The sequence below is a fragment of the Bactrocera neohumeralis genome, chromosome 6 (assembly GCF_024586455.1).
Source record: "Bactrocera neohumeralis isolate Rockhampton chromosome 6, APGP_CSIRO_Bneo_wtdbg2-racon-allhic-juicebox.fasta_v2, whole genome shotgun sequence".
Lineage (NCBI taxonomy): Eukaryota > Metazoa > Arthropoda > Insecta > Diptera > Tephritidae > Bactrocera > Bactrocera neohumeralis.
Genome location: NC_065923.1, coordinates 68,720,977 through 68,732,369, shown reverse-complemented (window position 1 = coordinate 68,732,369; position 11,393 = coordinate 68,720,977). Strand labels below are relative to the sequence as shown.

Genomic DNA, 11,393 nt, shown 5'->3' with positions numbered 1-11,393 from the left:
TGGCGTTATAGTCGCTAAGCACAATTTTGATATCATGACGGGGGCAGCTCTCAAGAGCTCATAAAAGGCATCTTTGGTCACATCGTCCTTCTCTTCTGCAGGGGCGTGGGCGCAAATCAGAGATATGCTGAAGAACCTCGCTTTGATGCCCACCACGAATCTCACTCCAAATTTGCGCCCCTTTATATGGCCACTGTAGTAAATGCCACAAGCACCTACTCGTTTCAGTCCTTGTCCCGTCCATAGCATTTCTTAGACCGCGGTGATGTCAGCCTTCACTCTAACGAGGACATCAACCAGCTGGGCAGCGGTACCTTCCCAATTAAGGGACCGAACATTCCGGACCGGACCGGAAAAGACGAAGAACAACGAGAAGAGATTCATTCAACAACATTGACTAGTGTGTTCGGATGAATAAATGAATGCTTAGACGAGAGACATTTAACAATATTTAATCGTGACATTAACGAGTTTCTGACATATTTACAGTGAGCATTAAAATTATAATTAGAGTCAAAAATTAATCCTAGTATTTTCAGCTGTGTTTTACATTCGATGTTAGTTTGGTTGTGGGTTAGTGAAATACCGTTGCAATTTTGCTTCCTACATACATGAAGGATATGTGTTTTGTCTAATGAAAGTGAAGCACCAGACTCCAGTGACCAAGTCTCAATTCTGACGAGTGTGTGTGTTATGGAGGATACACTTCTCCAGCCTACTGAATGGCAGTGAAAGTACAACGCCAGGAGAAGGCGAACCCGATTCCCCAATCGATGACGATGTAGCAGACGTTCCATTGTCCGACCATGAAGAAGTTCGAATAGCAATTACCCGTCTGAAGAACAACAAAGCAGCGGGGGCCGATGGATTGCCGGCCGAGCTATTCAAACAAGGCGACGAAGAACTGATAAGGAGCATGCATCAGCTTCTTTGCAAAATATGGTCGGACGAAAGCATGCCCAACGATTGGAATTTAAGTGTGCTATGCCCAATCCATAAAAAGGGAGAACCCATAATCTGCGCCAACTACCGTGGGACCATGAAAAATTATTGAACCATGCAAAAAGCTGTATTGAAGCAGAAGGAGACTATTTTGAATAAAATAAATTGATTTTGCCGAAAAACCATTTGTTCTGTTTTTTTTTAAGTCCGGTTTTCTTTGGAACGCACCTTATATGTATCTATGCTTTTGCATGTACCTTAACTTACAACGGAAGTTTACTATATATGTATATATGTACATATGTATATGTATGTATAACACCTCATAGAGTCTGTAATGTTCACTTTTGGGTGTTGAAAACTGCATATATCCTTCAAAACAAACAAAATCAAATCAGTAAAGCAAATATTTTTAGAAAAAGAAAAAAAAATGTTCTTCTTAAAATCACGCTATTAGCCAAGATCTCCATTTTCCCTAGCTCCAGAGTTGCCATTCTCATTTATTCTGACAATACCGGCTAACGTTTCTACTTCATTTGCTTCCACTTCAGTTGAGCTGGCTTCTTAATTTTCAACCTTTTAATTTTGGCCTTCGTTAAGTACATAAGGTCTTAAAAATTCCATTTCCTTTACTAAATAATATGGCTCTCGGAAATTCGGTTCATGCTATGTGCTAAGGTTCTCAATTAAGCGTCATTCGAGCCGGATTAGCCAACGATCTGTGAACACATTGCGTGTCTGTTCATATCACGCCACCATTTGTGTTTTCAATTGAAGCAGATGTTTTGCGAATTCACTAGAAAAACCGAACACACCTGATTCAGATGCCGAACACCTAAGCTCATCTTAAGCATTTTTCCGGCCATGATCAATGTGTCCTTTTTTTTAATTTAATGTATTGACTAGACTTAGGAGCTATGTAATTTAACCTGTTAAAGAGCGAGGCCCCAACCACAAAGTACAAAGTTAAAGTTAAGGATTCCAAATGAATTTCATCTATTTTGTAAAGGCGTTGCGATAATATCAGTATTTCTTAGAATTTAAGTAAGCAGTTTCAGTAAATAAAGAAAAATATTTCTATTATATTATTTTCAATAATTTATTAAATAAATGACAATCAGTATGTGCAATTCATAGATATAATTTTTTGGTTCACTGTAAAAATCCTGTTAAAGTTCAGTTACTGCTAATGTTATTACCGGGTCCATACAGGTGACTTATTATTATGTTAACTCATTGTCAGACTTCTTGTTATTTCTTAATGGTAACTACGTCGTTTACCGGCTTCTATTTGGATGTAGACAACATGCACAGTAATCATTTTTAAACTCGGTTATTTCATGTATAACTCGGGTCATATCTTGCATGAGGCGCAGTAGTTCATCAAGGGAATGTTCATTGTCAAGATTTTCTGTGGCAACCTCAGTTTCTTTCAACGAACGACTAAGTCTACGCTCTTCCACGGAAGGTAGGTAGGCGGTGTACTCAACACACAGTATTTTCCAATAAATAATGATTAATATAAAAATTGTATTGTATAAGTACAATAAACCCAAGGTCGCGGAGCATTCCTCATTTATTAATCTAAAAATACATTGTATGAAATTGTGAGCGGATGCATACATACGGCACCTATGCCTAACGGAATCTGGAGGTAGTTATAAAAAAGCTAAAGCACGTACGATTACGATTTTGATTTTTACATCATTGCATGTATTTATGTACATGAGATCCCACATTTTATTAAGAAATAATAATCAGTACAGGCAATTAAAAGAGCTGAAGATATGAGAGTTCCCCTAATGGACTCTGTTCCAGGTCTTCCAAGCTTCGAAGAAATATCGTATAGCTTCGTCATTATGGTTGATAATAAAAAGCAATTAACATTATGTTTTGTACTGAAATAATTGATTTGAATAAAAAATATTATTAAAACACTAATAATAAATATTTTGGTCAAAGATTAATCAATGTTTATTAGGGTGCTTCAAAAAATACGAAAATTTTTTATCGTGTGATATCACAGTGTTAGACTTTTTCCTGTAAAGATATATAAAGTCTAAAGTCTATGCGAACAATCCCGATTCGTCTTAAGCCTTGAAGCATAACCTCACGCGTTTCATTTGCCAGTTACCAGTTGAAATGCTCGAACGAGTTGTCGAAAATTTAACTAAACGGATGGACCATCTGAGACGTAGCCGCGGCCAAGATTTGAAAGAGATAATCTTCAAAACATAAAAGCCAAAGAATTTCGTTTGAATGATAATAAACATTCCCCATTAAATTTGAAGTTTCTATAATTTTTCTTTAAAAAAAAAAAGTAGGGAACCTCGAAATGGATCACGATTTATATATGACGAATTCTTAAAAAAAGTGTGTCGAAGTACACTAGCTATAGTTGTTAGTTACCTGTTAAATTTTCTTGCTGGGTAGCTGCTTTTGATCATGCAAGATTATATACGTGATCATTATTGGTAGAGTGCGTAATGGAAACCTGTTCGTGAGACAACTATCTGGCCGCCATCTTACGCTATTCAATGGTTGGAGATATAAGAAAAGACGTGATCTCTCTCTCTCTCTTTCTCCCTTGCATTTGGGTATGCGTGAGGGCAGCTGAGATAGACTTTGCTTGACTAGTTTGTTGTTATTTTTTGTATAAGCACGTGAGTTGGCCATTTGAGCTTCATAGCAAGTTTACTCTCATTCTCTTTTATGTGACATTGGCGGTAATGTAACTAATGAAATTGTGTACATGATTGTATATATATTTGGGTTTGCAATTAAAGCTTGTAAAACAATGAAATATAAAATATGTATGTCATGAGAGAAAAAATATTCGTAAAATGCAAATTTTTTTATTTATTGCATGTGAGAGTTCATATTAATATCTTTAATGCTCCTCAGAAGAATTTAAAGTCGATACATACAAACACACACACAAGTATATGTAGTTTGTTTATACTAATGAAGAGATACTTCGCTGCTGAGAATTCTTTTGTATTCTGAAGTTGATGGAGCTCCCTATAAGTATGCTACGTTTATTGATCAACTTACCAGCGTTGTTGTTCGGGCAAAGAAATGATCAATTTGCCGATATGAAATAATATTACTTTTCAAATTGAAGCCATAAAACAGCGGTAAGTTAAGAAACTATATAAAAAAAATAATAAATAATAAGAAGAAAAATATTTAGTAATTTATAAATAAGAAATGAATAACAAGTGAAAAAAGATTATTTTTTAAGTTATTGTATTTTGGAGAGTTGGCATCTGTTTATAACTGATATTTTATTGAAATGAAAGCGAGAGTTAAGCAAATAATCGGAAATTGCAAAAACTTTAAATATTATAAAAATTTACATTTACATTTTTTTATGGAGTTGCCAGCTGATTATAAATAAATAAATAATTTTAAATTTATATTTGCAAATTCGCAACAGAATATGAGTAGAAATATGCATATGTATTTTCGAAATTCGAATTTCAGTAAATGCTGGTATGGAGTTGCCACACTTTTATGAAAATTTTAAAAATGACATCTGCCATTTGCCATTCAAAATTTTAAATTTGAGTAAGAGTATTTTTATGAAAATTTTAAAAATTAAATGCTGGTATGGAGTTGCCACACTAATTGAAATTATAGGTCGTATTTAGTATAGAAATTTGAAAATATACATACAATGTCAATAAAAACATAGTACTTTTATGAAAATTTTAGAAATGACAGTTTATTACTTTGCCATCTGATTCGAAATTACAAAAAAATAAAAAAAAAAATAAAAAAAAAATAATAAAAGTGATACAACCTTTAAATAAAAATTATTTTATTAGAAATACTCGTATGATTTACCACAAAATATTGCTATCTAAAAATTAAATGGTTTGTAACTCATTTTTAAACAAGAAATTAATAAACGCTTGAAAAATTCTTTGGTTTTAAATAAGTATTGTTGTATGGAGTTGCCACCTGATTATAATTAAAAGTGTTTTAAATCTAAATTTACTTGCATATATGAAAATTTTAAATATTATAAAAATTTAAAGTGTTTTATGGAGTTGCCAGATTGATTTATTTTATTAAAAAATATCTTGATTTGAAAATAAGTGTACCAGCTTCGCATTGAAATGTCTGTGTAAACTTGCATTTGTTTTCAAAACCCAAATTTTAGTAAATGACAGTGGAGTTGCCACACTTTCAAAAAATACTAATAAATATTTAGTAAAGAAATTTCAAAATATAAAATTTGTGGTGTTTTTGATAAAAAATGTATTGCCAAAATAAATTTGTATGATGTTGCCACCTGATTTGAATAAAAAAATAAAAACATTGCAACATTTATAAGATACATACATGCATATACATATGTACATATATGCGCGTGCAGAAAGCAGTTTAAGACAAAAAGTTTTGTGAGTCATTCAGAGAAAAAGGGTTGCCAGCTGTTTTGAAGTTAAAAATATTTAAAAAAAATTAATATTTCAGTATTTTTTAGTTGCCTTGGCTTACCACGTCCATATCATTGCTAGTCTTCATAAGTCTTCTTTAAAAGTTACAATAAGTTCTTCTATCAAATTGTTCAAGCGGATCCCCATAAAACCTGAGATGAAGTAGCATTTCGAGCGTTGACCAAAATATTAGTTTTCCACAGAAATATCCGAAGATCGCCGCGATGTTAATCTGAGCAGCACAATAGGAATGTGGATCGCTTCTTATACGAATTATTGACTATATATGTATGTTTCTATACTGATTGCGATAGCGACTTGTTCTAAAATTTTTATCCGATATTCCTCAAAACATTAGACAGTGAGCTGTTCTATAACGGCTTAACAATTTTGAGACCTCGTATTTATGAGGGTATCAGGGTTAAAACCAAATCTAAGCACTTCGAGCGAAAGTCTGTTTCAATGATAGTCCCAGGCTTTCGGTGAAAACTTCGTCCCTTCCGAGAAGACGTTATTATCTTAGACAATCATTACATACCGTTACAATAATAATTCGAACAAATAAGTACAAATTCGCTTACAATTTATTTATTCATGAAAACTGAACATAGATCACTTAGAAATAGACATGTATATGGTACATATTATCATACAAAATTAAATAAAAACCTCAAAAATTAAATTCAATTAAAACAACTTAAGCACTAGCACTCTAAAGCTACAATTTACCCAAAGCATTAAAAACAGTTGAACTAGTCAAACACACATGGTAACTAAAGTAGAATGGATGCTCAGTCGTCCAGCAGCTCCTGCTTGACTGCATGACTGGCGGCGGCTGGTGTGGACGAGGCTGAGGCATAAGTGGTGGATGAGGAGGGTGTGGCGCCGTTGATCATATTGGTGCGCAGCAGATTGGCGCTGGAACGCGTCATAGCGCCACGATGCGCACTAGCCGGCGACGCGGCCGTTGTTGGTGGGGTATTAGCAGAGTGGCGCACCGTCGAGGAGATCGAAGCGACATTCTTTGGTAATGCGGTCATAGCGGAAGTGCTGGACGCTACTGCAGGACTCTGTAGCAAGGTGCTGAGACGACGTAATATCGCCAAGTCCGCGGCATTAACTACAGTCATAGCGGTGGGTGACGCGGTGTTAAACATATTTGAAGGCGAGGCATAGCCGGAAGCCGAAGGCGATGTAGCCGGTGTCGGTCTGGGTGTGGGAGTGCGTCGTTTATTGCACGATGTGTAGCCATTCGTATAGCCATTGCTTAGTGGTGTGCCATTGCTGCTGGCAAATGATATGTTACCGTTATGTGTGCTATTTGAATGCGACGGCCGACGTGCTGCGCTGCTGCCATGTGCTGTGCTCTCGAATATCTCACCGATTACTTCGTAAATACGTTTCTTGAATATGATCTTTTGACGGAAGTCCATGGCCTTCATTTCGGGCAACAAACCTTGCAGAAAAGCGGCATCAAAGTCGGGATCGGGTGTGCAGAGTTCACTGGGTTGCGGCTGTATGGTAAAAATGAATTATATATTATTGAAAAGAAGTTTATAAAGTTAGTAGTTATAACTCACCTTGATATCGCGCTCCTGCTCCACTTCGGCGCACATCATTGACTCGGCAGTGCGCAGGCGCTTTTTGAACGGATAGAGTGGCACCACTGGCGCTTCGGCCACAGCGCGCTCCACTTCCATGGCTTCGATCGGCGGTGTCGCTACCAGCTGCTGTTGTTGCGGCAGTGACACAGGCTGTTGTTGTTGCATATGTTGCGACAGCAGCGGCAGCGGCGAGTTTTGTACTGGTAATTTACGTTCCGTCGCATCGGCTTGCATTTCATCCGTTGACTGTTGCTGACACTGCACCATTTGTTGTTCCCCTTGCCCGATTGTGTAGCCTCATCTCCGCTACTGCTTGGTGCACGTTCCTGACGTGAATCGTCTTCGTCAGTGTTGCGCTGCTGTTCCTCCTCCTCCTCTTCCTCTTGTGCCGCCATAGCGACAAAGCCGTCAAAGGACTCCTCACCAATGGGCACCTCAATCATTTCGCTCTTCTCATCGGCCGACGTGTAATAGTTGGGACGACGCGACACCGGTATGCCGGGTGTTATGTGACGTGCAAGGAACTGTAGCTCTTCGTGTAGGTAATATGGTTTGGTACGATTCGCGCTGGACGGTATTTTGTTGACGTTGATGGAACGCGCAAAAGAGGTACGTATGTTGCGCCAGCGCTCTTTACAAGAAGGAACTAGAGGGAGTAGAAAAAGATATTAGTACGGTTTGAATGCATATGACTCTACGTAGATGATGAACAGTTTGGGTGGTGTGCAGTTTGAAGGTGAGAGCTCGTCGTAGTATTGGTAATGTTCGAAGACAGGAGGAAATGTGAATCTGTATGCCGGAAAAGATAATATATTTCAGAGCATCAGCTGCCCTCTGCAACTGTGAATTATCTCTGTCAAAGCCTGCTTTATACTGGTTCGAAATTTGGTGGAATCTACTTTTCACCTTAGCCACTATGTTTCAGCGAGGACTATGGTTCTAGCGTAGAAAATATTTTGGTCACTCTCTCTTGTTTCGAAACCTAAAGAATCTGATTTTCGCATTTCAGCGAGAACTGTGATTCTGGCAAAAGGAAAACTTATATATTTTTAAATTCTTATCATAATCGACCAGTCGGATTCCTCACTTAAGTATGTTGGATTAAAAGTCCTCGCAAAGCAACTTAGACTGCTCTTAGTTTTTTTGGGTACCAGAATATAAGAAGCCCAATGAAAAACTGTTGAGCAGACGTTATTCTTGTACAAGAACCACTAAATCTGTGTCCAATTGCTGTTCGGAAAGTTGACAAACCACGAGATAATGGTTTGTTGGCATATTGTAGAGACTCGGGTGTAAAATTTGGATTCGATGGTGATTAGCAACTGAATATGACATTTATTAAGAATATGGTCATATCAGAGAGCATTATCTAACTTCCTGATATCAGCCAAGAAACTTTAATATTTCTATAAATAATCACAAGAAAATGTCAGTCTTTTATAGAACTATTATAACGTAAAATAGAAGCTGACTTCACTATGATGTGAGTTCGCAGAGTTCTTATGCCTCAGATAGGACTTACATTCCAGATCTTACATGGATAATAAGTAGTCTAGTCTGAAATAAGAATGAGGTTATATCAAACCACACTTTTCGATACTAGCAACGAATCTTCAAAGTTTCTATAAAAATTACAAGATTACTGAAGTAAACGGTGGAACTAAGATAACCTTAAAGTTCTTATATTTCGGGAAGTTTCAACATTCTTATAAGCCAACTCTTATGTCGAAGGGAAAGGAGGGCTAAGGAACTTGGATAAGAAACTATGGAGCTTCTCTAACGGTTTTACAAAGTGAGAGGATTTCTGAAGAGAATTCTGTTCAGAAAATGACTTTACATTAGTTTAAGAGCTTCTCCAACGCTTTTAAAGTATGAGAAGGGTTCTGAAACGAATTATTACTTTGCAACTTTGCTTCATTTCAGGTAAAAAACTAAAAATGTTGTGTTTCTGGAAAACAACCAACTTATTTAGCTACGTCGTAGTAAAGTATTCAAACCCCACGATACATTTGCACTTCGGCAAAAGTGAAAAGCACACGAATGCAATGCAAGCAAACCACACAGCTGTGAGACGGTATACTTACATACATATGTATATACAGTAATATATTATATATGTATGTATATGTTGCATGCGCATGTGTGTACGTGACCGAGTCACCGGCATTTCCGCTGCACGGCAGCGCCGCACAAATGTTGCCCCCGCTGCTATTCATTGTCATTGTTGGCAACAGCATAAAGCGCCAACAACGGCTGAACGAACAGACAAACACAACGATAAAGGAAAAACAGCGAACAGAAAAAAGTAAAACAGAGCGCGCTCAGCAGAAAGTGGCGCAAAAACAAACAAGCGCTGAGAGCAGAGCGAGCGCAAACAAAGACTGTGAGAGTGAACGAAAAATAGAGCGCACAAGCGCGCGCAAGAGTCCGAGCATAATTTAAACAAGCAAAAGCAATAATAACAAAGCAGCGACGCGACGGCAGCGGCTAACGAATAACAATACGGCACATCACATTTTAGCGCCGACAATGCAATGGTCAATAACAACAACTGTAAAAAATATATATGTAAATTTATAATCTGCGTTATGACGATAGCAATAACTCGGCAGCGCATTAAATTGCTGATTAGCGCTGTATGCTAGGCTGGTTGTCAACGACAAAATTCAAGCGCTGCCGCCAGCGTCCACGCCGGCTTTGACGTCGCGACAAAAACGCGCGCACGCGTCGGCCATAATAATGGCAACAAAGTGCGCGCAATTGACACGCTGACTGTGTGACTGTCGGCGCTTTGCCGCACCAAGCAGTGGTTATGAAGCGGCATAAAAAACAAAGGCCACAACAACAACAAGCGCATGTTGTCAACCAACAGCAAGGCGAAACAACACGTCATGACAGCTGCAAGTAGGCGGAAAAGGTTTTCGCCCAGCAGGGAGCAGCAAAGCGAGCGCCAGGCTAGTGTGTAGTATTTTTGCTATTGTTGTTGGTGCTTTTTTATTGCACTCATGCAAATGTGTTGGCTACTGTTCGTTCGCGCACGCAAACGCGCTTAAGTTTGTTAGCTTAAATGCGCGTTTGCAGGCAAATAGCTATTTATGTTTTTATGTACTTACTTGAGTCATCCATTTCCTTGGAAATCTTCACCCACGCCTTATCGACCACATCCTTTTTCAGGTAGTGCGGATGCGAGCGATCGTACATGCAGGGGTAGCGCTCGACTAGACGGCAGATTTTCGCGTTAATTTGATAATTATCCGGTTTGGAGTCGTTCGGTGTGGACAGCCTCATTTTGCTTTGGTAATTTGCTGCGACAAAGTTTGTTGTTTTTGTTGTGGCAATGCAATAAAATCTCACATACAATGTGCGCTTGCAATATATACACACACACACGCGCACACAAGCGCAATAAAATCACTAATAAACACTTGCGACTGACGCGTTTCAACCGCGCGGCGGACAAATGCTGGCAAAGCGTTAAGTTTTATGAAACTGCCAGAACGCGCCAAAGAAGAATGCGTTTTATTTTACAAAAAATTATATTTTGTAATTGTATACTTATATGTATATGTCAACACTTAGTAGCAACAGTTGCAGCAATTCACTGTATAATTTTATTTACAGAGCGCACACCGCGCACACACACGTCTCCGCAAGGCGCTCGATACAAATGACGCAGCCAGCAATGATGAAATCACCGAACAGCAACGCGCTGGTGTAGCAACTGCAATTTCGCAGCACAGCAACTTGCAATTGTGGTCAACAAATGGCGGAATGAACAAACGAACCAACGCGCCAAACGATAACAAATGACTGAAGTAGCGGCGCGCACACACAAACAATGCGCGCTGTACAAATACGAAATAGGTATATATGTATTTAGGTATGCGCTGTGACGACGCAGGCAATCGACGAAAAAAAGCGAGCAACAGCTACAACGGTAGACGAGCAACTGAATGCGAAATGTGCTGTGCTGAGCTAAACTGGGCTGAGTTCGGTTGGTTGAGTTTCTCGTGTGTGTGTTTGTGTACAGCGGGGCGGCAGCAGCGATTGCTTGTCGCTGTCTGCTGCAAAGTGGTTGCGGCGAGAGTGTGGCCGGGACACAAGAGAGGTAAAGCATGTGCATATGTGTACGAGCAGGCAGCAACAATAGCCGAGCAGAAACTGAACGAAACCATTAAGTAACGTCAACAACAAAGCAAACGTCGCTGACAATATAGCAACACCAGCTAGCGGCTGGCTGTACGTTGTTCGTTGGTCAAAGCAATGACGCGTTGACGACCACAATCAATACATAATATACCAGCGCATGCAAAGGCAACAGCGCTTATACATACACACACGCACATAAGCCTGAGCGCTAGCGCGCGACACTTGCTCCCGACTACCTGGCGCAAGTCAACTT

At 38.7% G+C, this 11,393-nt stretch overlaps 1 protein-coding gene across 1 annotated transcript; it reads right to left on the bottom strand.

Annotated features, from left to right (window-relative positions):
* Window positions 1-5,953: 5,953 nt before the first annotated feature.
* Window positions 5,954-10,948, bottom strand: LOC126763785 (uncharacterized). The gene is given in 4 exon segments (XM_050481594.1): window positions 5,954-6,901; window positions 6,968-7,261; window positions 7,264-7,637; window positions 10,105-10,948. Coding segments are annotated over 4 exon segments (1,566 nt in total). The 5' UTR covers window positions 10,280-10,948; the 3' UTR covers window positions 5,954-6,178.
* Window positions 10,949-11,393: the final 445 nt, after the last annotated feature.